The sequence below is a fragment of the Dermacentor albipictus genome, chromosome 10 (genome assembly GCF_038994185.2).
Source record: "Dermacentor albipictus isolate Rhodes 1998 colony chromosome 10, USDA_Dalb.pri_finalv2, whole genome shotgun sequence".
NCBI classification, from domain to species: Eukaryota; Metazoa; Arthropoda; class Arachnida; order Ixodida; family Ixodidae; genus Dermacentor; species Dermacentor albipictus.
Genome location: NC_091830.1, coordinates 13,245,240 through 13,270,974, shown reverse-complemented (window position 1 = coordinate 13,270,974; position 25,735 = coordinate 13,245,240). Strand labels below are relative to the sequence as shown.

Genomic DNA, 25,735 nt, shown 5'->3' with positions numbered 1-25,735 from the left:
GCCGCAGCCTTCCACGCCTGCACGAGTACAGGGAGAGCAAACGCATCACGTTGGCATGGGTGGGCACAGGATCCGAGTTGTCTTCACTGTTCTCTTCTTTCGTTTCCAATTCACAATGTCGGTAATGAATTCCTTGTTCGGCATCGTCCACAGACACAAGCTTGACCATGGACCCACCAATGGATATTGGAAATACTGACAACTCCATCCAAACTTCATGGAAACCGACAACTTGTCAGAACACTTCTCACCCATCATCGGCACTGCAGAAACCGGCACAATGGAGAAGTTTTAGATTGTTACCTTCTTAATGTCAGCCTAAATGCTGTGGCAATGCCAGAGTTTTTCTCTCCACGCTCGACTCGATAATTTCAAACTTCACGGTGAACGGCAGATTCTGCCACTTCACACTGGTATCACACTAAAACGAAGGCAACGTGTGGGAAAGCAACACAATGAAATGGTGGCCCAAGTGTCCGCAAGCCTCAAATGTACAGGAATGACGAGAAACTGATTGGTTGTGTGAACGAGCATTGCAGGGCAGGCCAGGGTCATTACCGTATTTACTTGCATAATGATCGCACCTTTCCGTCAAAAAAAATTGACGCAAATTCCGGGGTGCAATCATTACGCAAGTTAAATTTCCCACAAAAAGAAAAAAAAATTTTTGTTTTCATCAGCGTTTGCTGCGGGATGACAACAGGCCAACAATTAGGTGGCTGCCGCTCTATGTAGTGCGGGACATCAAAACAAAAATGGTGGCTGGTGGAGCAAGCCGAATGCGATTTTTTCTTCTCGTGAGTACATTACGTGCATTAAAACAGTTTCTTCCGTATCAGTAATGGATAATATCGTTAATGTAGGCGAGTTTGCGGCAGTAATATTGCCATGTCCATTTTGAGAGGACAGAAACAGAAAGGCGTGCTTAGTTGCCAGTGACATAGGAACACATGGCGGGCATGCTGTGGAAACTGCAGCCATTTGTCTTCACTACTATCCTAATACGGCACGTTTCCGTTAAGGGTGGGTGAAGATCTTAGAGCGGCTGCCCCGGAAAGGCGGTGGTCCCGGGTTCGAGTCCCGGACCAGGACGAATTTTTCTTCAATTCTGAGACTTTTCTTTAGAGGAAACCGTTTGGGTTTCCTTTGTAGCAATTGCTATGAACAGGTGGATGTCTGATTTTTCCTTTGCTCACTTACTCCACCTTGCGCATTTCCGCAGAACTACTACGTCAAACGCTTGCCTTTGCTTCGTGTTGTCGACAAGTTCGTCTTCGCCCTGCCATCTGCTAGCCGCCTGGTTAGCTCGGATGGTAGAGCGGCTGCCCCGGAAAGGCGGTGGTCCCGGGTTCGAGTCCCGGACCAGGACGAATTTTTTCTTCAACTCTGAGACTTTTCTTTAGAGGAACCCGTATGGGTTTCCTTTGTAGCAATTGCTACGAACAGGTGGATGTCTGATTTTTCCTTTGCTCATTACTTTACTCCACCTTGCGGGTTTCTGCAGAACTACTACGTCAGATCTTAGCTGTGTTACAAGCGTCGGCGTATGAATAGGGTACACTTCCAGCGTATCAATGTAAACCTGGCTACTATCATTGCCACTCATGATTTGTTGCATGCCCATGAGTGCAGACGAGAAGAATCGAAAGGTGGCTTTTTTGTTGTTGTTGACCACAACCTTCATAAAACCTACACATAAAACCTACACATAAAACCTACACATAATAAAGGCAAGTTTGGTTGTAGCTTATTTTTGTCATGGAAGTGCAGAAAGTGATGAAAGGAATGAAATGGGGCATCTGCTTAAGAATTTTTGGTGCGTGCAGACCGCTTGGTTTGTCTTAAAGAATCGTTCGCGTAGCATTCGACAGATGGTAAGTGCGATCACTATTAGCTGGCTTGGCACACAACATATCGCTGCGGCAAGTTCGGGGTGCGATCCTTACACGGGAAATTTTAAAAAATCAAATTTTGACGACAAAATTCAGGGGTGCGATGGGTTGCTGTCCTTCCTTCTGGTGTGCTGTTTTCCTTGCACTGATTGCGACAACTGGGAAGCCATCCATAGGATAGTCCTGCAAAATACACCGAAAAGTGGGCGGCCAATCTGCACCCACATCGGCATCCCGAAGCCAAATAGGACGTAGGAACTTCTCATACTTAAGCTATTCATGCTGTCAGGTGGCACCAGTGTCGAAACACTAACAGCATCTCTTGTCATCGCTACTTAACTTTAACACCAGCTCTCACCATTGCCCGAGTGTCAGAGCAGCAAACTTGAGCATCCGGAGCATCGTGCGGGATGGATGAATGTTGGTGGATACAAGAGTGGTCCCTGCTGTGTCCATCTTCCCTGTGCCTTATGTCTGGCTGGCACTCAATATAGCGGCGTCTGCGCATGCGCTTTAATTTTGTCTTCTTTCTTTTTCTGGTCCTCCTCGCAGCGTGCTGATCCAGGCCGGCGTGGACCTGAACGCTCAGGACGTGGACGGCTGGACGCCCCTGCACGCTGCTGCACACTGGGGGCAGAAGGCAGCCTGTCGTCTGCTGTGCGAGAACCTGGCCAATATGGCGCTGCCCAACTACGTGGGCCAGACGTGCTTCGACCTTGCCGACCCTGAAGTGCTGCCTGTGCTAGAGGAGCTTCGCAAGAAGCAGGACAGCGTGCGTTACTTTGCTGCTTGCCACCATATTAGATTTACACACAAACATTGCTCAGTGGACCTTCATGCAGTCATATATCAGCACTCAAAGCTTTTTGTGGTTCCCACTGCAGAGCCCGTATTTTAGACCGGACTAACTGAAATGGAGGGGTGGCCCAACACTGCTTTGTACAAAATACGAAGCAGGAAATCTTTGTGAGGCTTCTTGGCGACTTTGCTTTCTTTATTTATTTCAATCTGAAGCATTAAATACAGTTGTAAAGGCCACTTGACTTGGTGGCATTTCGTAGTAACTGACTTTGTGACACTATGATAACTGACAGATGAGGTGGCTGCTGACAGGTATCAGTGGAAATGCACTAGTTCCTGCACTGTTTTAGTTCCACATGTGTGTTACTACTGCTCTGTCATGGCCTCCCCACTTTTTTATTTTATTTATTTTATGTATTCTTTCACAATACTGCACGCCTTAGTGGCCCAGGCTGGAGTGTAGCAACAATTCAGACATCCATAATTTATCCAGATATATACAAAACAAGTGAATGTAAGTTATACGGCCTCAAGAGCAACTCTTGAGCATATGCTCTGGGAATACAATGGGCTGACGAGTAGCAATGGGGAGACAGCCTGTAGCAAAAGCCTGTGCATGCGTTAGTGTGCTGCACTGCTCAGCTCGGCCCCAGAGGGTCAGTTGTGGACAGTCCAGCGGGCCAGCAACGCCGCCAGAGCTCCAGGGCCCATGGCAGATGCCCAGGCAGGATGAAGCCTGCCCTGTTAACTTGGCGGACAGAAATAGTTTCCACCACCACCTACATGTAATACACTCAATATGCACACATTAAAAGAAATAAGAAAAACACAAACATTTGGCAGAACTTTACAGTAGTAACTCGTGCTGTAAAATAACATGAAAAAAATGTTCAAAAAGGTAGAGGCAGTTCAACGGCTCCATCAGAGTTAGCTGCATCGATTGCATGCTCGGGAAGAGAGTTCCAGTTTGATTCTATACATGGGGAAAAAAATGTTCGTAAGCTGACGTTTTTGCAGAAATTCGCTGCAGTGAGTGCTCGTGAGTAGTATGACGGGTTGTACATTGTGTCGGTGTTTTTTAGAGCCGAGGGTTGACTTAAGCTGACTGATCCAGATAGAATACATCGGTAAGAATTTCACGCTCAATTTTTCTGCATAACACGGGTGTAGGTATGTCCCGTGCTCGAATTTAGTTGGATAGTCTAGCCTGTCGTATTTGTTAAAACTTTACCATAGTACTCTCTTGAGTACCATTTCTAAGCAGACGTCTCTTGTAGCAAGAGGAGCATAACACTGACATAACACTGACAAGTAGCAGCATAACACTGACAAGTACTCCAACTTCGGCGCAATTATTGCATTATGAGCTTTTTAATGAAGTGCCGTCCATTTCATAACGAATTCCAACTCCTGTCACAGCGACCATTGTAACGCACGCTTGCTTTGTGCTAAGCTTGCTCGCGTTGCATCATCGTTACACTTCTATCATTTTATGCCCCAAGGCAACCTTACGAATAAACAAAAGCAGTTCTGTCTAGATTGATCCTCTGCCATTGTTCATTACCGCGCACAGATGCAGAAGGAGCGTCCTGAAATCCAGGAGATCCTGGAGCGTAAAGCGCAGCGGCCGCCGCCCCTCAAACGTCGCACATCCGTCACGCGCATGAGTCTGGCCGACAAGAACAGCGTCGTGGTGAAGGACACCTCGTCTGAGCGCAACGCCATCGAGTCGCAGCTCCTGCTCGCCAAAGTCGACGAAGAGGGTCAGTCCCTTGTTTTTTTCATGCGAATAATTCGTTGCCTAGTACCAGGCATTTTGCTGCAGGTAGGCAGGGACGCTTCTGTCTCGCATCATTTTCGGCCTCTTTAATTAAAAAAAAAATCTTTGTCCAATTATGAGATCGAACCACGGATGCCCAGTGCTCTACCCATTAGTACACAGACGCATGCAGATCTCTTGCGTGCTAATGCCAACTAGTGCTTTAACACAATTGTCGTGTGCGTCAGGTTGCATAAGAAGTTGTTAACCGTAGAGGAGTCTTACTCAGTTAGTTTCTTTTCTTTATAATTTATTTATTTTTACCATTAGTGGCGAAGACGTGTGGCTCGTCCATGTATTTGGATGCTCTATGTGCCAGTAAAGGGCCAAACCGATCCTACCCATTTTGGTGTTCTGGCAAGTTCCCTCTTTCGCCACTAGGGGGCCTAAAGGCTCCTTTCGTCTATGTGGTCAACGCTCATCGAGCAGAGATTTTAAAAAATGGCTCCTGCCAGTTGCGTATTGCAGCGCTTGTCGTGAGAGCACGTCTTTTGTTTGATCGAGTCATCAAGGTCTAAAGATGACTTGCTTCTGCATGAAAGCATTGACAGTGATGGCAGTGTTTTCTCTGCTATAGGCACATCCGCATACTCTGATGTAGCCAACTGCAGCGATAGTTCTGATACAGCATGGCAGTGAATGAAGTTAAATGTACGAAAGATTCCGCCGATGCCTAAATTTGTGTATTTTTAGACACAAGTTGTGAATTTACTATCCCTATGTCACATGTATTTAAAATTTTATCTTGATGTAAATTGTAAACATGTAATGTAATTGTAAACATGTAAATTTTTATCCAGATGTGCTACAAAAAAGAATATAATTTTCTGAAGGTATTTTTGAATATTTTGCCAGCATTTGGGGGGTTAAGAATGAGGCCATGCCAGTTTCTATGACATTTATCGTCTTCATAGCAATGTGCAAGAGCTAATTTGCTTTTGCACCACTAAACTTGTGTGACCACTGCATGAACACAATGCAAGATGTAGGAACATTGCAGGATGGGAACATAATGCAATCACGTTAGTGAGCTTTAGATTGGGACCACAAAAATGTGATGTAGCAGCCGGCAAAACGCAACAGTGAAGAAACCCATCAATGAGGTTTCAATGTAGTCGATCAGTAATCGGTTTTCGGGACCATCCACAACTGGAACTCCACTCCAGCACATAGAAAACGCTACTGTAAGCTTTTAAATAGTTTTCTCCATTTATTCATTTTTGAGGTATCAAACTCAGCACATCGAAAATAATACATTGTGCATTGGGTGAATAAAACAAATTCATGGGTGGACATTTATCCCGTGCAGCTGAGCGCAAGTCAGAGGAGCGGGAGATCCGGTTGCACCCAAGCTCACCCGAGGAGCGGCAGGTGGCGCGAAAGAACGAGGTGAACCGGGCGGTGAGCAACGCATACCTGGGCACTGATGCCGCTGCGGACAACAAGCCGAAGCTGCAGCCGGAGAAGGAGGAGGAGGTGACGCTGGCGCTGAGGCGGCTGCGGCGGCCGAGTCCTGACAACGCGGAGCCGGTCTCTGCGGAGGTGACGGTCACCCACCCCGGGCTGGCCCCGAGGAGCGTCGAATCACCGCCTGTCACCGTGGCAACCATCACCATCGACGACAAGGCTAGCACTCTTTTTTTTTCTTCTTTTTCATGGCTTCTGTTTAATTGCTTCTGCATGCACTTGACTCGCTTGACTCGCTGACCACCGCAACCTCCCTTCACAGCGGAAAGCTCCTTCTCGATTGAGGACATTGATAAACCAGCTACATTTTATTTCCTTTATATTTACCGTAACATGTCCTCTGTCTGTGAAATAAGAATACCCCCTTGGAAGGGAGTAAAGGAATAGTCCATTTATTGGCAGGATGGTTCATGAGCCTGTGTCGGGAAGGGCATGGCGGAACTACAGAGAAAATAAATAATTAAAAAAATAAATGAGGACCTTCAAAGCCCAAGCCCCAACAAATTTGTTGCAGCCCTCTGTTGCTGTGATTATTCCGTTTCATACATAACAGGCATTTCTACAGACACTATGCAGGCAGTACAATCGTAGAAGCCTCTCGTCACACATTTCGCAGTCCATTTGCTTTTGGTTTGCCACACTTTCTTGACTACTTCACATATTGCAACTACAACTTTTAGATGCAAGTTTATGCACTTCAAGTACCGTGACATGCTGCACTTTCGGTCGTGAGCTTGAGTGGTGCACCATGGCCGCTAGCCGCAGGAATGTGTCGCTCCACTTGTCCAGTGCTAAATAGGTCCAGATCTGCGACGTCTTCCAGATAATATTTGGATGATATTTTGCGACATATAAGTATGAGACCTAATGTTACCTCAAATCACATGATGCATACCTATATCTTTCATGTGTGACACACTATCTTTTGATTTATGAGTGTGGGCTGGGAGAGTAGTAGTCTCTCTAGCCTTCTTAGCATTACCTGCTGCGTATGAAATAGAGTACGGCAAAAGTGAGGACAGCTGTTCAAGTTGGTGTTGTGCAACATGGTGAGACAAGTATACAGTAGAACCTCGTTCATAGGTTTTGAAAGAAAAACATGAGGAAGAACATACTAACCGGGAAAACATACAACCTAAAGTCACTAAAAGATTTGACAGACATAACTGTAGTTGACATACACACAACTCAAAGCATTACACGAATCGTTGCAGCGCAAATCATTGCAGCGTGAGGTGCCACGACACCACACTGCGCTGGCGGGCCCTGAGCAGTTTGAGCCACACGTCATTTTCCTATTGCATAGTGTTCAAAAACAGCGATGTTAAATCGAAACGAAATCAGTCAGGTGAATGACGTCGGAATATAATGCCTACGATGCAGCCAGTGCGAAACATGATGCTCATTTTGCACCACCTACAGCAGGGAACGGTGGTGCGATTGGGTTATCGCCTACTAAAAGTGTGCAGTCTGCTCCCAGTCGCACTAGACCCCACGTTCTGTGAAACAGATAGGAATAGATGCTTATCGCATTAAAGTTAGTGGCGATAACTGTGAATGCGGTGTGAAATCACCTGGGAGGAGATTTGTCGGCACCAAAATGGGAAACTGAATGCGCACCAGCATTTTCACTTGAGAGACGGGCGGGCAAGTATTGCGAGATAGCTGCTGCAGTTGCCAGCTACTGTTCTTGATCGTGTGGTCCTCCTTCGTGCCGAAAGAGCATGTTTTCTGGGGACATATGAATTGGCAAAAAAGAAACGTATCTGTATTGAGGCATCTTTTTGTGTTCTCGATTGCAAACGTTGGCGCAGAGTCACACATTGAGATCGTATGAACGAGGTTCTGCTGTAGCTGGGAAATAGTCATGCTTGTCTATGTCAAACCCTCTGCATTTGACTCCCACGCCATTCACAGCACTCAGATGAGAAAGGAAAACTTACAAGCAGCTATGTACCGTACCTTCATGCATGGAAACCTTACAATAGCGTCTGGTTTTGGGTGATTGTGCACATGCCTGTTATTGGTCTTGCAGAAGAAAGAGCCTTCACCACCTGCAGAAATTGTCACGCTTCGAAAACCGCTCCGGGTCAGCGCCGACAGCGGGGTAACGGAGGTTACGACCTCTGCACCATCCACCCCGCCCACCGACAACACCCCAAAAAGGTTTGTGTGTACTGTCGCAATGGTGCGGATTGTTCAGTTAGCTATCAGTTCAGTTCAGTTTTATTCCTTAAAGGCCCCCATTTCAGGGGGTGTTACATAAGGGGTGGGATTACATTTGTAGTGAGAAAAAACAAACAGCGATGGTGATTTAACATTGAAGGTGATCTGTTACGCGCTCTTGAAAAGCAGGTGTTGAAGCGATGGCGACGATGTCATGGGGTAGGCCGTTCCAGTCCGTGGCTGCTCGAAGAAATAATGAAGCTGAAAACGTAGTAGTACGTGATAGTGGGCGGGCAACTTGAAGGGGATGACTGGTGCGGTGAGATATGCGTGATGCGGCGGCGATATACGGTTCTTGATTGAGAGGAGAGTCTTCGTCTCTCGTACAAGGGATCAGGGTGCGGGGACTTGATGCATAGGGTTTTCCGCATAAATTCACTGCGGGGCAACATAGGTGGCGCTAGTGTCTGTGGGAGCAGCAAACGTGGCAGTTTAGCCAGCATGGGCATTATTGTCCTTCTGGCTTTGAATGGCTTTGTGGCTTTGCAAATTGACCATTTTCAACAAACTATTCGGTAGCAGAAACAGCAATTCGCAATGATTGGTCGTGGCATGGAGACTTATTGCCCTCACGTGTTTAAAAGGACACCACTTATTGGAAATGTAGAAAAATAGTGTAAAAAATAACACAAGAAGTCTAAAGCCACAAGCACAAAGCTTAGGCAAATCCATGCACTACTCATTATTCTTTCGTTGTCAAATGCAGGTAGTCTCATGACCGGGGGACGTTTAATTGACGTTCCACTCTACTTGCAAACCAATTTCCGACTACTTTTACTGTTCTTACGGCACTCAGTGGCTGCAGCATCTGCAGTAACCTGGTTTGATTCGAAAATAAGTCTTAAATGTTTTTATGAACAAAGGTCGATCATAAGTAATAATGCAATTAGTATATTTCACCGAACTGTGGTATATTTCCTAGACTTCGATGGTAGCAGTATTTTTCATACCTCAAGGTTAATAGCCCTGCTAACGCATCACATCATGCATCACATGCATCGACTTCTACTGCACAGTTGTTGATGCATGTTGATTTGAATTATGTGTCCCCTTAAGCCATCGAAATCTCCATCGATTTCACTGCGCATGGTATGTTGTAGAGGTATTTATACAAGTTAAGGCTTGCATTTCTGGGTCCAATGAAACATTGAACAATTCAAATTCCTAATACGTTCTGTTCCTTGCTATTGCTTACTGATGCTGAATATACAGCAAATGTGTTAAACCTAAATTACCGACTAGCAGGATTAATTTGAATTTTTTTCTTTCTTTTTTCTTTTCCCATTTCCTCTCTTCCGATGAGCAGGACCTTTGTGCTCCCGGTACGGGACGAGGAATCTGAAACACAGAGGAAGGCCCATGCAAAGAGAGTCCGAGAAACGAGACGGTCGACGCAGGTGAGACATAACGATGAAAGAAAGTTACCTGTTCTGGGCATTACACAGTTCGCTTATAATGTCCTTGTGTTCCTAAAGGGTCCCTAAGAGGATTAGCCAAGGGGGACAATCTATTTAAAAGGATTGCCTTTTATTTTATTTATAGGTACATTTTGGTCTAACTTGCATCATGTATGTACTTCTGCATGCCTATTTCAAATGTGCAACTGATTTTTGTGTGCATCAAGTAGTTCTTTAAATATAGAGAAATTTGTTATTTTTTGTGAACTAGTTTGGAGGTGGGCTCCATGAAATGTCATTTGCTATGAAAAAGAGTGGCATATCAAAGTGATCTTGAATTATCGGAGTTTGAAGTGCTGGAAAAATGAGTGTTCTAGACTTATTTGGGCCAGAGCTATAGCATGTCAACCGCTTACGAGGAATTATATCTTATTGAATATGTCTGTAATAATAATTGCTCTAACTTTAGTCCTACTACGCTCTCCTTCTACCCTTGTATCAAAAACAAATTATTGCAATAGGATAAGTCGAACTGGAGATGTCATCACTCCAAAACTGTGGCACTATCTGAAATGCTGTTTTGAGAAAACGGACAAATACTTCATGACTTGTTCATGGTGATTATGGCAAAGGCTAAATTGATCTAGGTTGATACAGGGGTACAATCAAGCAAAAATAAGTGCTGTACACCAACCTGGAGTGAAGAAATTGGAAAATATTTTTTGGGCCAAGTTTTGGTCCGACAAGCAACGTCTCCCCTTAAGTGAAACTGTACTAGCATTCTGCTTCTAGAAAAAACAAAAGAAACTCAATTTTGCCACGAGATGGCACTTGGTAAGCTAGAAAAGATAAACAGCAAAACAGGTGCTGATGCCACCCTGAAGTTCTTGCACCAGCTCGCTATTACATTTGCAAAAAAGACAAACAGTTTAATGTTACTTTAATAAAAACCTCATTGGAACAAAAATAATTATTAATTGGTTTGCCAGATGATTCACTACTTGCCAGCATGCCAAGACACTATGTGTTATGTATTATTATGTTACGTGTTAAGCTGTGTGTCAAGGCTGTGTGTTAAGTTTGACATGCTTAAATCAGGATTTCGAGTCATCAAACCTGGCATAGCAGAAACGATACATTGTGCATTACATGGGGTTAATCATTCCCTGTAGGCGCTGTAGCCACCATCAACCCGTATAACTTACCTGGCTGTAACCGAATGCTCGACAGTCTCAAATGGTAGATTGTCGAATCGATCACGATTTGAAGCATGGGGGACTATTCGATCTATATTTGAAATGTCAAATAACATTCGCACACATCTCTTTCTCGCAAATGAATATAATTCTATGGTTTCACGTTCCCTTGCTCTGCAGGGAGTCACGCTAGAGGACGTCAAATCGGCTGAGCAGCAGCTGCTGAAGCGGCAGCAGGAACTCGAGGACAAGAAGGAGGACAAGCCGCCCCCGCCAACAGTCATAGGCGCGGCGCCCGTCTCCGCGACAACCACGACCACCACCACCACCACTACCACCACAACAGAAGAGCTGGTGCGCCGGCATTCCTGGAGGAACAGGGACAAGGTAACGCAGGCGTGCCTCACTGGCGCCGCCCAAAACTGCTTCACTGGGGGTAACCCCCTCCTTGGGGGCTGTGTTTACATTCGCGCATGCATTTTCAACTTGAATGTTATTGACAAAGCATATCAAAGTACACACATATGAAGAAAACTGAAAATAAGGCCATAGAGTTATCTTTTCTTCATATGGTTTTCACCAACAATAAATCGAGCCCATTGAATGCCCTTATATTCTCTTTGCTTGCATCAAAGTGCGTAAGTTTCGACAGTTGACGACCGATGATTCAGACTCCACTGGGAATGTAAGGGAGTCCGAACTATAGGATGTCTGAAAAAAATAATCTATAAAGAAAAAGATAATTTTATTTACGTTTTAGGCCCCTGTGCAAGGAAGAAGTGGTCAGTTCACTGCTGCGCTCACTTCCCCTGACGTGCAGCATGCCCCCGCCCTCGCGCCTGATAGCGTGGACCCTGTGCGGGCAGCAGATATAGAATGCTTCGTCCGCCTCTCGCTTCAACGGGTCTTCGAAACTAGAGATTGCTCAACCACTGATACCACACGCACGGGAAGACAGCGTACATGATGCCACGCCGTCGTAGCATGCCCACTCTTTGCACACGCAGCAGATTACTTCTAAAGCAGGGTGTGTGGCTGCGTTTGTGTTCAGCCGTGCTTACACCCACGCACAGGCACGGCCGAGGTGCCTGCTAACTTACCCCCCACCGCCTCCGTCCCTTCGTGCATGCTTGAACGGGTTACCACAAGCTCGCTCCCCTCCCCCTTTTTCCCTTTGCTCGCACAGGAAGGCGGCACTCGTAAAGCCACCATCTTTCTTGTCTCGCCCTCACATGTTTTCAGTCGCCCCTAAAGCACATACTGCGGGGGGCGCAATAGGATATATATTATCGCACTTGGACTTTATATGGAACATGACGCAGCTCCGCTTCAGCGTTTGCAAGCAGCCGCTTGTGATTCGACCATTTGCCTATCTGTGTCCGCATAAATTTCCATTTATTGTCTCTGTATTCCTTTACAGCGGCAGTGAAATTTCGTTATATCGAAATCGCGTATAAACACGCTTCGTTATATTGAGGTTATGAATAAATGGTGTTCTATGGACAAGTGGTTAAGAAAAGTTAAATACCTCTTTATATCGAGAATTTCTTTATATTGAAGTTCATTATATCGAGGTTTAACTATTTATGTCAAGGTTCGACTGTAGAACCAGCAAACCCTAACCTCACCTCTTGCAGTCCAGTCTGCTACCCTGTGAAAGCAAGGCTAAAGCGCAGCACATCAGACAAGTGATTATTGCAGAAACAAAATCTAGAGAGTTCTGACGTCAGAGTGCATAGTGTGTTTACGTTTTTGCTGTCATTCCTTGTCTAATGCACTGATTTATCTATTATTACAAACAAACCAGCTTGAATTTCTGTTTTAAGACCATCTTCCGACCATTTTCTTTCTTTCTTTCTTTCTTTCTTTTTTTTGTCTCTTCATCCAGGAGGAAGAACCACCCGCAGTCCGAGTAGTACCCAGCAGTCCCGAAACGGCTCCAGTGGTGACCTTCTCCATGCCCAGGGCGCGAAGTCAAAGGGGAGTGACGGCTACCCCAGCTCCCGAGGTCAGCCACACGGTCACCGTTCCCATTCGGCCACGGGGCGTCGTGGACGACACGGCGATCACTGCCAGGGAAGGTGCGTCCACCTGGTCAACATGAGCTTGAAGTGTGAATTTAACAGTGGGAATCATGCTAGTCTTCTGTAGGAATTCTTTGTGTAGGTCGTCAAAATAGGCGGACACTCGCTCGTGCTCACTCGCAAATATTTTTTTCAGGCTATGTATTCGCACTCATTGGTATTCACTCGCATTCCCTAGTCTTGGTCACGAACACCCAGTCACGTCCAGTCACTTCCATTCACACTTACTGGCACTAACTTATGGCCATACTTAAAGTCAAATTTTAATACAATTGAACCCACTTATAACGATACCGGTTTTTAACAATATATCGTTTAACAATGAGAAGCAGCTGCACCGTCAACTTTTGTATGTTTTCCATGGTGAAATAATTCACCTATTACAATGCCACGACGCCGCATTATCGGTTATAACAATCAAGTCTGGCTGCTGGGTGTCTGTGCCAAATTGCAGTGAAATGCGAAATCAGTGAAAAGCAAAAAGGAAACGAAAAATTTGAGCCGCTGCACGATGGTGCGCCCCAACAGCTGCGCACGCTCAATTTCCAGCCTTCTCCGTGCGCCTCTCTCCTGTTGCCCTTCCACCCCTCCGAACACAAATGGGCTGTGCCCATAGCTTCGTGCTGCGCCACCCTCCGAAACACGAATTGACCATGCTAACTGAGCTACTCTCAGATTGCTCGCTGGCTGCTTATTCAGCGCAGTTCTGCAAACAGCTTTATTGCTCGCATTCGTCTGTTGGTTGCGTCGAAATAGTCCCTGGCGAGGTGATTTCTCACCCTCGTTTGACTCGCTGCCGAAAATCGAGAAGATGGCTGAATTGCCATGTCACTATCCCATCATAGAAAAATAAATACTGCAGTTGACTGTTTGGGAACATCAGGTGCACTTTGGTTCTCAGAAAAAAGATTAACCCCTTATTCTCGCATGCAGTTGGTGACGGAGACAAGGACGATACCAAGACCAACACACAGTCGGCGATTTCAAGGCGAAGGCGGCCAAAGCGGAGATCGACAGGCGTTGTATACCTCGAAGGAGACAATATTGGTGGCCAGGTAGGTTGATAAAAGATTTTTGCGACGCTAGCTGTAACCTACATGTCAATGTTGGTAGGTACAATGCAAAGAATCCTTAAGGGGGGACGCGGGTCTTGAAATCGCGAAAAATGGTCAAAAATGGCAATTTTCAAAAATTTTGTTTTTGAAGTCTTTAATGTCCCAACTATGCCTCTACAAAATATTATGGCGCAATTCCTACTCGAAGTATAAAATAAACGGTAATTTATAAACGTCGGTGAGCCGAAATTGAACGCCAAGCGCGAAGATTTGCCTCATTTTCAAGCTGCCGTAGCTCCCCGCGACGCGAACCGATCGGCGCCATCTTGGTCTCGTTTGAAAGCTGGTTTCCCGCTCTCCATTCTGGCGCCCCTCGGCACGCTGTAGACCCTCATGCAGCGGAGGGATTGGCACCCGTTCTCAAGCGGGAAATCGTCGCGAGACAGCCCTCTGATTGGCCGTGACGTATGCTTCGCCTTCCGCGGCCGCGTTGTTCGACTCCTTCACGTCGTCTGCTTTCGCCTGCACGCACGTCATTTTTCGAGCTCCTCTTTGTTTCCTAGTATTTTTCGTTCTGCCTTTTTCTTTATCGTTCTTCTAGATATTTTGGCTATTGGGTCGCTTCTTTTAACCACGAATTTCTTGCTTTTGCGTGCCTGGTGGCTTTGTTCCGCGTGTCACGATGGCGCGAGACGCGCGCTTGAAAGCAAGCACGCGAAAAGCAGTCGGCAAAAAGAGACGCGCATGGAATAAGAACAGCGCTACATTGTCGAGAACTACAGCTTCGGTGATGCCGCAAGCTGCTGTGCCCTTGGTGGATGCGGCAGGACTGAGCTCACCAACAACAGCTTCGCCGGTGGACGCGGCTGAACAAACCCCGTCGACGCTAGCTTCGCCTGTGGACGCGGCTGGACAGTGCCGATCAGTGTCAACTTCGTTACCGCAAGTCTGTGCAGTGCCGGTGGATGCGCCTGGACTAAGCCCGTCGAAAATGCCAACTTTTGAGACGCTGCAAGTCGCTTCGGATTCCGTGTCGTCGGAAGCGGCCGAGCCGGCTGACCTAAGCCTAACGTTGACTTCGGCGTTTCCGCACGCCGCTTCGGTGCCGGCGGACGCGGCTGAACCGAGCTCGCGTGCTCAACGCTTCGACACGGTGTTTTTCACGGAGGCGGAGTGCGCGGGGCGCGAAAATTACGCAGACAACATTAAAACTTCATTGGCGAAGCAGTCCGCGACTTCCCGCAAGTTCGAGCTAATGAACGTCGGCACAGCAAGTGAAGATGACGATCGCGGCACAGAGTACATCATCGTTGATCTCTCAGTGCTAAAGAAGATGTTTGTGTCCACAAGCTGCAGCAAGTGTGGGATGACCACTCTCCAACTCGCAAAGTGCAGTGAGAGAGAATACGGCCTAGCAGTGAAGTTGGAGCTCACATGCTCAAATTGCGATTTCGCCGAGCGGCACTTCTCGTCGCCACGAGTGCCCGGGAAATCCAACATCACGCCCTTTGAAGTCAATTTGCGGGCAATGAAGGGAATTCAAAGTATAGGCAAGGGAGCGACTGCCCTAGCAGATTTTTGTGCCACCATGAACCTCTCTCACCGAGGACTTCACCACAAGACTTTCAGGGGGCATATGGACACCATGGTGAAAGCTTGCCAGGCAGTAGCTACTGCTACAGAAGCAGCAAGCGTCAAAGTGGTGAAGGACATGTACAAGAACTTCCTGAATCCACCAGGAAATGTAGATGTCATATTTGATGGCACATGGAAAACACGTGGTCACAATTCAAATATTGCAGTAGGCTGCATCATAGAGCTATACACTGGCCTAGTACTGGACCATGTTGTGCTCTCGAGGTACTGTCGTGGGTGCCAAGGGGCACCTGATCCCAGTGATGATGGGTACGGTGACTGGGCTGTGAACCACAAGTGCATGAAAAACATCGACTGCAATGCCGGCCGGATGGAGACTGAAGCAGCTATCATTTTGTTCAACAGGTCTCTGGAAAAAAATGGGATGCGGTACACAACTATACTTTCTGATGGTGATAGCTGCACCTTTCATGCATTGACCTCAGGAGAAGTGTATGGATATATATCCATTGAAAAGAAAGACTGCTTGAACCATGTCCACAAGCGGATGGGGACGGCTCTTCGCAACTTGGTGGAGAAGAAGAAGGCACAAGGAGAATCTCTTGGCGGAAAGGGCAACCTCACCCAAGATAAGATAAAGAAAATTACAAACTACTATGGGTATGCCTTGCGGAGCCACAGCCACGACGTTGCAGGCATGAAAAAGGCAGTGCATGCCACGCTGTTGCACATGACCTCGACAGATGAAGCCCCAGACCACAGTTGCTGTCCTCAAGGGGTTGATTCGTGGTGTGCCTTCAATCGTGCTTTGGCGAACCAAGTGGAGCCGTCACCACACAAAAACCCTCTGCCAGGCCACGTTCGCACTGCTCTTGAGCCAATCTTTGCAAGGCTGGGCGACGAGGCCCTCTTGGAGCGCTGCAAAGATGGCATGACACAGAACGCCATTGAGTGCCTACACTCTGTCATTTGGAGCCAAAGCTCCAAGAACACGCATGACTCTTTGCTGGCTGTTGAAAGAGCTGTTGCAGAAGCAGTTTCTCGCTTCAACCAAGGAATGGCAGCAACCAGCAGAGCTGTTGCAGCACAGCTTGGTTACAGTCCTGGGAGCTGCCTCATTCGTAGGAGCCTTGAGAAAGATAAGCAGAGGCTGTGCAGGTCTGATAAAAGTCACACCAACGCTGAAAAGGTGAAGAAGAGGATGGCCAAGAAACACAAGCCTGACAGAACCCAGGACTACTGCCCAGGACTTTTGTAAATGTGTGGCAGATTCATAGAAAATAGCAGGTGACTTTTTGAGCTTTTTTTTTTTTTTGTCAAAGGCCAACACAATACAGAAGTTTTCACAATCTTTACATGAACAGATTTCTGTGAGTTTGGTGTTATTGTGTTCAGTAATGACTGGGCTGCATGCTAAAGCATTAAATTTTTCCATGTGATAGGTAAACAAAAGTGGCAGAGTAAGCAAAACTTTGAATGCAATTTTCTCAGCTTTGCTTTTTCGATCAAATGCCTTTGCCTTACGGAACTTTTCATAATGTTTGCATCAACTGATTTTATTGAATTAGGTATCATTTTTTTCAGTGAAACCTCAGCTGCATCCTAAAGCTTTCCATTTTTCATTAAACCAAATAGACTAGCAATTAGGTCAGGTGTAAGCTAATTACTCCTGCATTGTTTTTTTCTTCCTACTTTGATATGCATTCATGACCTATATGATGACTTTTAAAAAATTTCTTTAGCTTTAGGATGTGCAGTAGGTCCTTGGAAATGACAGCTATTCTTTAAAACTAGTTTTTTTAATTAAGAAATAACCATAATGGCCCGTAACAAAAGACCTATGTGGGATAAGTTATTTTGCGATATCTTCATTTCTAAATGAGATATATCAAATCTGAATATATATTTGGAATCAGCATTGAAAGATATATCTGCATGCGAATTTTCAGGAAGATACGTTAAGAAATAAAAAAAAGTTTTCAAGACCCTCATCCCCCCTTAAATATTGGCTGGAAATCTGTTTTGAAGACAACGTCTTCATTCGCAAGTTACCCCCATTTTCCCAAATCGGGTATGCCTGTTTCTGTCCCTTTTTGTAGGCTGATCTCTGAGATAGCGCAGTCCACAACTGTGGGCCAATCGTAAAGGTTGTGCAGTTATAATATTTAAACAGTTCGATGCTCCTACTCGCTTCACACGAGGTGTGACGCAATAAAGTGCTGTGGGAAGTGACTGCCATGTTCTCACGCCTCATTTGCTCAGGAAGGCATGGTCTTTCATCGACATCAACTAGTTTCAATCACCTTCCAGTTTTTTGTACATAAAGAATACCAAACCACCATCGACGAGATAGCTGCATGTCTGTTCTGGTTTCTCATTCGTGCATTTCACAAGACTGAACAGAATAATGTGAAATTAGGCAGTTATTTTAGGTGCTGTGGTAACTTGACTTAAAATCAAACTCTTCCTGGCCTAGGCTACTAGACACAAGACCAGGTAAAACTTAATCACCTGAAATCTCCTGTCATTCGCAATATTCAAGCATAATTAGTTTCTCATTCTTTACATGAAAATCTGTCAACAAAAAAAAGCATGCTAAAGCTGACAATGATTCCCTTCAGCGTTGGGCACAGCTGCAAGCAGGTGCATATTAACACCTATGAACCAATAAACATATGAGAGATTTAGCAGGACGTCGTCATACTACAGTAAAATCTCGTTAATTCGCGACTCATTAATTCATAATTTCAGACAATGCAAAGTAGCCGCCGTGCTCCATCCAACAATGTATTGAAAACAATATGTAATTCATCCCACTAATTCACACTGAAATTCACAGCACCACCGATAACTCGAACTCCATGCCATCTTGGATGGGGAGTTTATTAGTGCGTGGGAGCACGTTGGCAACGCTGGCATCGCCACATGGGTCGTGCAGCATTGCTCTTTCCATCTGCGGCCCTTTGTTTTGGCCTGACTGGAGAGAGGCGCATTTGGGCCTGGCCAGCCATGGCCAAAGCCTCTGTTGCAGATTGGTTCTTCTCTCAAGACTTTCAAGATAAAAATGCGGAAGAGGCACTGAATGTTTCTTTTTATTATTTTCTTTCTTTACACCTTTTTGTTACATCTTGGAGGCTCTTTCCCTAAGAGGTGTTCTGCCAACAAGCTGCACCAGGTAATGTCTGAAACATGGTGGCCTTGTCGTTTATTGGTACTTGCAGTACCAAAAGCATAGCCTTCGAGATTTGTGGCTATTACACATATACCAGCATCGTTAGGATACATGTTTGGCCGCCTGTACGTATAGTGGAACTCAGCAGCGGGCAGCCGGTGCAGCTACGAAAGTACAACGGAGACCAATGTCGCAGCAGCTTGTGGTGCATTTCACGAGTGCATTTTAGAGTGCAGCTCCTGTTCCTGCGGTGAGTGTCGGCAGCACGAAGGCACGCTTATAGTCCGACACTTTAAGCACACATTGCTTGTGGCGAGTCACACTATGTCGCTTGCATTGCACCAGCCGAAATGCCATCCGCTCTAGACTTCCAACGTATGCATCGTCGGCTGCTCTCTCTCTGGAGCATGCGCAGAACAATCCTGGACCTGCACGCCACTTTGAACACTTGCAACGGCTGTCTGCGACCGTCAGCGATGCGGCATGGGCGCCTTTATTTCTCCGCGCCATGCATTGTGGGTGGGTACAGTCGGCGCAACAAAAGCGTGAATGGAGCAAGAGCCATCTCAATGTCGAGCACATTGGACCTCATTGCCCGCGTCCGGTTACGTTGGCTGTGCCAGTGCTTTGAGCTAAAGACGTTAGTAGCGAGCGCGCGCTCGCACTATGTTAGATTGTATAGGCGCTTTAACTGAGCTATCTTTTCTCTCAGTTTCATTAGATCAAATTTTGTATAATTCAACCTTTCCATAGCATCCCCGCAGAATTAGAGTTAACAAGCTTTTTCTGTATTACCATTGCCGATACTGGCAACATTACCAAACACATACCAGCATGAGTGCCCAGGCTGTTTGCTTCGATCCTAATTCGCCTCTGTTACTTGCTCTCCATTGTGACATCGAGAAGTAAATGGTCAAATCAGCCATTGCTTAGTCTTGCACTGAGGACAAAGTATAAGTGATGTTCTGGCATTGTTGAGATAAGTTTTTGTTTTGATGCTGCTAGACCTCGAGAAATGACATCAAGGCGAGAAAGTGCATCGGTTTCCACTAACAGGTGGCACCATGACATTGCAGAGCATTGAACAATGCTAAATGCCACGGGGCCATCTATTCGGTATCAATTGACACACTTTCCTACCACAGTGCTGTCTCTCTAGGCCTAGCAGCATCAATGTAAACAACTAATCTCAATAGGATCGTCATAACATTGCTTCCACATCAGTGTGATAATTCGAACTCAGAGGGACCCACAAATCTTTTAGATTTAAACGAATTCCTTCGAATTAAAAACTAAATTCATTGAGATGAAATACGGACTTCATTGAGATGTTAGGATGGATAGTTGGGCGTGTTGGTTAAGCATGATTTCTGAAGTGAAGGCGCTAAAATGACGGTGGACAAAGAAGAAACACACACGCAGCAATGCCAACATGTGCCTGCTGAATGTTTTTAAGAAGTCTTGTCCACATCGAGCTGAGGCGAGTTTTCTTAAGCAGATTGACCGCCTGGAAGAGGCAGGCTACCCGCAACCTGTTTTAGTGTCCGTAGCGGAAACAATCCTGAAGAAGTCGCGAATCCGCCAACCGGACCAGGAGTCACCCCGCGAAAAAGAAAAAGTTGCTGTCATACCTTACATACACTGCATGTCACATAATTTGAAAAAGATTGCAAAGCGAGCCAACGTAAATGTCGTGTTTTCTGCCCCGTGCAAGCTCTCGAAGCTATGTCGAATGACCAACCCTTATTCCCGCAAGGCACCGGCCTGTGCTACAAAGCACGAAAACAAATACGTAGATTGTCAGGCAGGAGTTGTTTATGAGATTCCTTTAGATTGTGGAAAAAAGTACGTGGGCCAAACAGAGCAGTGCCTGAATGACAGGCTGAGGCAACACAATAACAAAGTGAACAATGGGAGGGAGGGCCACCTGGCAATTCATTGTAGAAATTGCAGATGTAAGCCAGACTTCCACGCCTGCGCTGTGGTTGCCAGAAGCCGTGACAAATGGGTTAGATTAATAATTGAGGCCAAAAGAATCATTGAAGCAGCTGATAACTGCGTAAGTGTTGCATCCATATCCTTGTCACGCAAAGAACTGCTCTACTTGAACGCGAATGCGCCCTGAGAAACTGTGATTGCGCTCGTAGTATAAATCGGTGGCGTTTTTTCCTGATTAAACATTGTTGGAAGTGGCGCCCTGTGTGTGTGTGTGTTTCTTCTTTGTCCACCGTCATTTTAGCGCCTTCACTTCAGAAATCATTGAGATGAAATACGGACTTCATTGAGATGAAATTCGGACTTTGTTAAGATGAAATGCGGACTTTGTTAAGATGAAATGCGGACTTTGTTGAGATGAAATGCGGACTTCGTTGAGATGAAATACGGGCTTCGTTGAGATGAAGCACAGACTTCGTTGAGATGAAGCACGGACTTATTGAGATGAAATACGGACTTTATTGAGATGAAGTACGGACTTTATTGACATGAAAAATGGAACTTCATCGAAGGTCATAGAATGCAGGACTTATGTGCAGCACTGCATTAGGCAGTGCATCTGCACTAAGCTAACACGAGTGACAAGTTCCTGAATTGCAGTTTCATGGCAGTGCAGCACGTGCTGCCATGAAGCGGCACTACTAGGCAAAATTTGCTGCTGTGAAGTCACACCTCAAGGCAAAATTCGCATATAACCTGCTCCCTGACTGTGGATTTTAAAAATTTTGGTGCAGAAAGAAGTCAAGCACTAAAATACGGTACTTGCAACGAGAGATGGGAGCCGAAGCCGGCACACTACCGTGCACTGCGGAAAGCAGAGCTGAGGTCGTGGTATGTTTTAATTAACCACCGCGAATGCTTATGTCGTGGTTTCCTACAATAATTACTCAAGGGAACCCTGGCACTGCGGTTGTTGAGCCACCATGGGAATGATGGTCAGCTCGTGGATTTGTCTAACCTTCGGGCTTGTGGCTTCAGACATTTTTGTGGCTTTGTATATTAAGCTTTATCTGACTTTATTGTTCTAAATTCCAAAGGAATCCGTACTTTTATAAATGCAGAAAGCAATAAGACTGCAAACATGCATAATTGCTGCTAATTGCCGCAGTTCTGCCTGTCAAGGTGGCCAAATAAAAATGCACTACGTGTCTCAACGCACTAGCTTGCCCGCGAGAAATTTTTTAAGGTATTCTTTGCCACTTCTCGACGCATGTGTCTGTGACCTAACGATTTCTATATTGGGCTTCTGTGCTTGAGGTCCTGTGTTCGAATTCTGCTGTCAGTTTTATTAGTGTTTATTTCATTATTTATAATGCAGTACTTAGTTGAAAATGATGAGTTTGCAAAGTTGGGAAGCCATCTGAAGCCAGAAGGATGAAGTTTGGGCAAATTCATATACTAACGATCATTCCCGCGCAGACTGAAGTACGCCCTGATTGCAGCTCCAGTAGACACTAGCACCAGGGTCCCCTCTGAAACTCTGTAGCTTAAGCATTCAAATTACTGAGCATTTTCACTGAAATGCACATAATTTTGACACTATATCGTAGCGTCAGTTCGAGTAGACGGGAAGTTCGAAATAATGATATTCCTCTGAACTATATTCTCAGTGTGAGATGAGACTAAGCAATGGCTGATAATGAAGCGCTAGTTATTAAAAGCATAAATGGAGCATTAGGAGCAAGCAATTAGTTTCTTTACATGCACAGGACTCTTCAGATAGTGCAAATGATCGCTGTGTAGCCTTTAAATTATAGGTGCCTAAGCAGTGTAGCTTGCCCCACTAGGCAAGTTCTCATGTATTACCGTATTTATTCGAATTTAGGCCGGCTCTGATTCTAAGCCGTCCCCCGATAGTCTAAAGCCGAAAAAAATGGAACTTACCTCAGATGTAGGGCGAAAAAAAGCAAGGACAGCATTTATTGAATATGAATATGCCGAGCTCCTTCTACATCGCTATCTTCCTTTTGCTGTCATCTCATTGCGGCTAGTGCATGCAAAGGGCATTTCCCATTGCCACCTCCAACAATGCATGGTTTCCTCATCGATGCCGAAGTTTCGCCTGGCTTGATCGTTTGACAACTCCTTTGGGGCAAGCACAACTTCTCGTTTGAAAGTGGCAGCAAAGTGCCATCGCCTGTTTCATGCCATTATGGTTACGCCACGCCACGCACTGATACAACACAGGTCAAAATGGTGACGTCGCTCATGTACTTCACTTGGCTTCTGGCAGGGCTACCAGCAGCTGCGATATTGATTTTTTTAGATGGTGCTAGCTATGCACCATATTTATTAATTTCAATTAAAAACTGGTGCATTTTTTAAAATCCTTGAACCTAAGCTGACCCTAGACTTTGGTATATGATTTATTTGAAAAAAGACGTATTCGCCTAGATTCGAAAAATACAGTGTGTCCACCTATGCCCGCAGGGGTAAAAACTTACTGTACATTAATTTGTTCTGATTTTATCTTTAATTGGGTTCAGTTGATGTTTTGAAGTATTCTAAAAGTGTATTAAAAATATTCACATTTACAAATAGGGACTATTCTAGTCAACAACTAGCCGGTTAGGACACTATTTGAGTTATTTGAAAGTTTTGAATAGTTGCACACCTCTAATAATAGTGGTATGCTAAAACGCTTTTAGCAAAGGAAGGGAACAGTGAACCAGTGACTGACTGACTTTAGCGCTGTTGCAAATTACAAAGTGTATGTGTTTCGTGTTACAGGAATCTTCGGCAGACCAGGAAGGATCGGATCGGGATAAACTGAGGATAGGTGCTGTCAACGACCTTTCCAACGACGCAGAGGTCAGTGGTGTCCTTGTACACAGTTCTTCTTTTGGATCTGAGCTCCCAAAAAAGAGCAAAAGCAGTTTTCAGTCCAAGAAAAAGCTTAGCCTTTTATAGTGTGGTCTACATCAGGTTATAGCACATGTAGTACTGTAAAATTCCGAGCAAGTGCCTCCACCCGTACAATGCCCCCCCCCCCCCCCCCCAACTTAACTGCTAAATCGCTCTGGTACAGTGTGACAAAGGCGCCGACACGAAGGAAAAAATGGTGTTGCTGACAGTCGGCAGACTGAAATCTGTGTCGTGTTGGCCTAGCGTAAGCGAGCCTTTAGTGACATAACTCTCCGCGTGCCATTTGGAGTCGACAGCCTGTTGGCCGACAGCAGTCTTGCTGGCAAAAGGTGAGATCTGCCTGTCACACAGTACAGAGGATCTCCCTGTGGCACAGCGACGTGTGCACTCGGTGACAGAGGAGTGGTCGCAACTAAGTCGCTCGCCACCGATATCATTGCTAGGCCATTCCAGCTCACTTTGAATCTGTAGCAAACGGCGCTTCACAACTCCCACGTAGCAATGTTTTGTTACCGTTGTTGCTGCTTTACCCTCTGCTTCCAATAATTTCACATGAAGAAAAGATGCTGATATTTGTGGCACCGCCAGATGTGATGCGAGCATGGCCAAGCCGTGGTTTGCTGTGCACCATCGGTATCCATGCACTGCAGCTGAGCTCGACTTGTACTGGCACTGTCGTTAGCGCTGAACATTTGACCGTGGACTTTAAGTGGAATGCTGCGAGCTTTTTTCTTTTTGCGACCTACTCGGAGGAGTCTTCTGATGGCTTTGAGAGTGATGAACAGTACTAATAAATCTTCGGCTTAATAAAGTTCACGTCAACTAAAATTTTAAATCCATGCTCACTGCATTTTTCTCGCAGGAAAATTTTGTCGGCGCCATGTTGAATTTTGTTTTCGTTCCGGGATAGCCCCCCCCTCTCCACGCACACACTTTTTGCCGGTAATTTCGACTTTCTTGCAGGAAGGTGCTTGTCGTAATCTTATGGTATGCACTTTCATAAAGTTCGGAAGAGGGGCTTGCAAACACCCAACATTTTGTTTACGCTAACTATATAATACACACACATAAGAGCGGAATAGTTGTTTTTTGGTGACATCCACAAGAACCGCAGTTGCTGCAGAAGCAGTGTGGCACCTTAATGAAATAGGTACGGTCACTAAAATCGGCAGTTGGCTTTGTTATTTCATAATTTCATTATATTATAATTCAACCATTATGCAATTAAGTACAGCAGCTGACGGATTTCCTTTACGCAGAAGGAGCCACAAAATTTTCTAAATTATCAGGCAATCGGAAAACGCAAACTTGAATACGAAAAAAAAAATTTTTTAAGTTTTAGAGTTGGCGACGAAAGATACGGTTTCATACCCTGTCAACGATATCTTCGCATCAGCAGTACAAAGCGAAGACGGCTACGCTTTTGCACTCACTCCACCCCCGAAGCAGATAGTGTTGCCCGCAGTAGGACAACAATGTCGTGAAAGGCACTGGCAGCACTGAACGAATGCTTAAGGGAGACTAAAATGAAAAATGATTTCTTCTGCATCAGTAAATTACCATTCTACAACACCAAAAACACCGCTCTTACAACATTAAGATGTTTGGTAAGCCAGAAAAGGCACTAGAACGAAATAGGGGTGGCGACGCCTACTTAAGTTCCCGCACCTGGGGGCTGTGACGCCTTGGATTTTGATGGCATCTTCTAGGGCCTACTAATTATATATAGCCATACAGATTGATTACATTGTGCTCTAAAGGAACCAAAGATTAAACATGGCAAGTTTCTGGAACCTTTATTCAGCCAACACGGCCCAAATGCGAAAACATACTTTGGAATCCCTGACATCACACTGGCGTACTGGCACTGGGGTTTCGGTGCGAAATTCAAATACTGATACTTGGACCTTCATTTTCTCATCTAATAATCAAACTGTTTTTTTTAATGACTGCCTGCAAGGCTCTCAAACAATTCTTCATTAGTCTAAACTGATTTATTGTTTCGCCTTAGTGTCCCTTTAATCTGCCTTTCACTTCAACACATCCCCCATAGCTTATGCAACCTCCAATACAGACAGAGCACATTCCATTCAATCTCGGCACTCCCACTCTTTGCACACGTGGCAGATTACCTCAAAGATGGGGCACGCAAGCTGCCTATGTGCTCAAC

General features: G+C 45.5%; 1 protein-coding gene across 4 annotated transcripts in view; it reads left to right on the top strand.

The window, feature by feature from the left end:
- The window catches only part of Mbs (Myosin binding subunit), a 98,794-nt gene that overhangs the window by 36,942 nt on the left and 36,117 nt on the right, over window positions 1-25,735 (top strand). For all 4 annotated transcript variants that reach the window (XM_065448964.1, XM_065448965.1, XM_065448962.1 and 1 more), the window contains exons 5-13: window positions 2,445-2,664; window positions 4,267-4,456; window positions 5,822-6,138; window positions 8,015-8,145; window positions 9,512-9,602; window positions 10,979-11,185; window positions 12,687-12,879; window positions 13,816-13,937; window positions 23,431-23,511. In XM_065448964.1, the coding sequence (XP_065305036.1) occupies window positions 2,445-2,664; window positions 4,267-4,456; window positions 5,822-6,138; window positions 8,015-8,145; window positions 9,512-9,602; window positions 10,979-11,185; window positions 12,687-12,879; window positions 13,816-13,937; window positions 23,431-23,511 (1,552 nt within the window). The remainder of the gene's footprint in view (window positions 1-2,444; window positions 2,665-4,266; window positions 4,457-5,821; window positions 6,139-8,014; window positions 8,146-9,511; window positions 9,603-10,978; window positions 11,186-12,686; window positions 12,880-13,815; window positions 13,938-23,430; window positions 23,512-25,735) is intronic.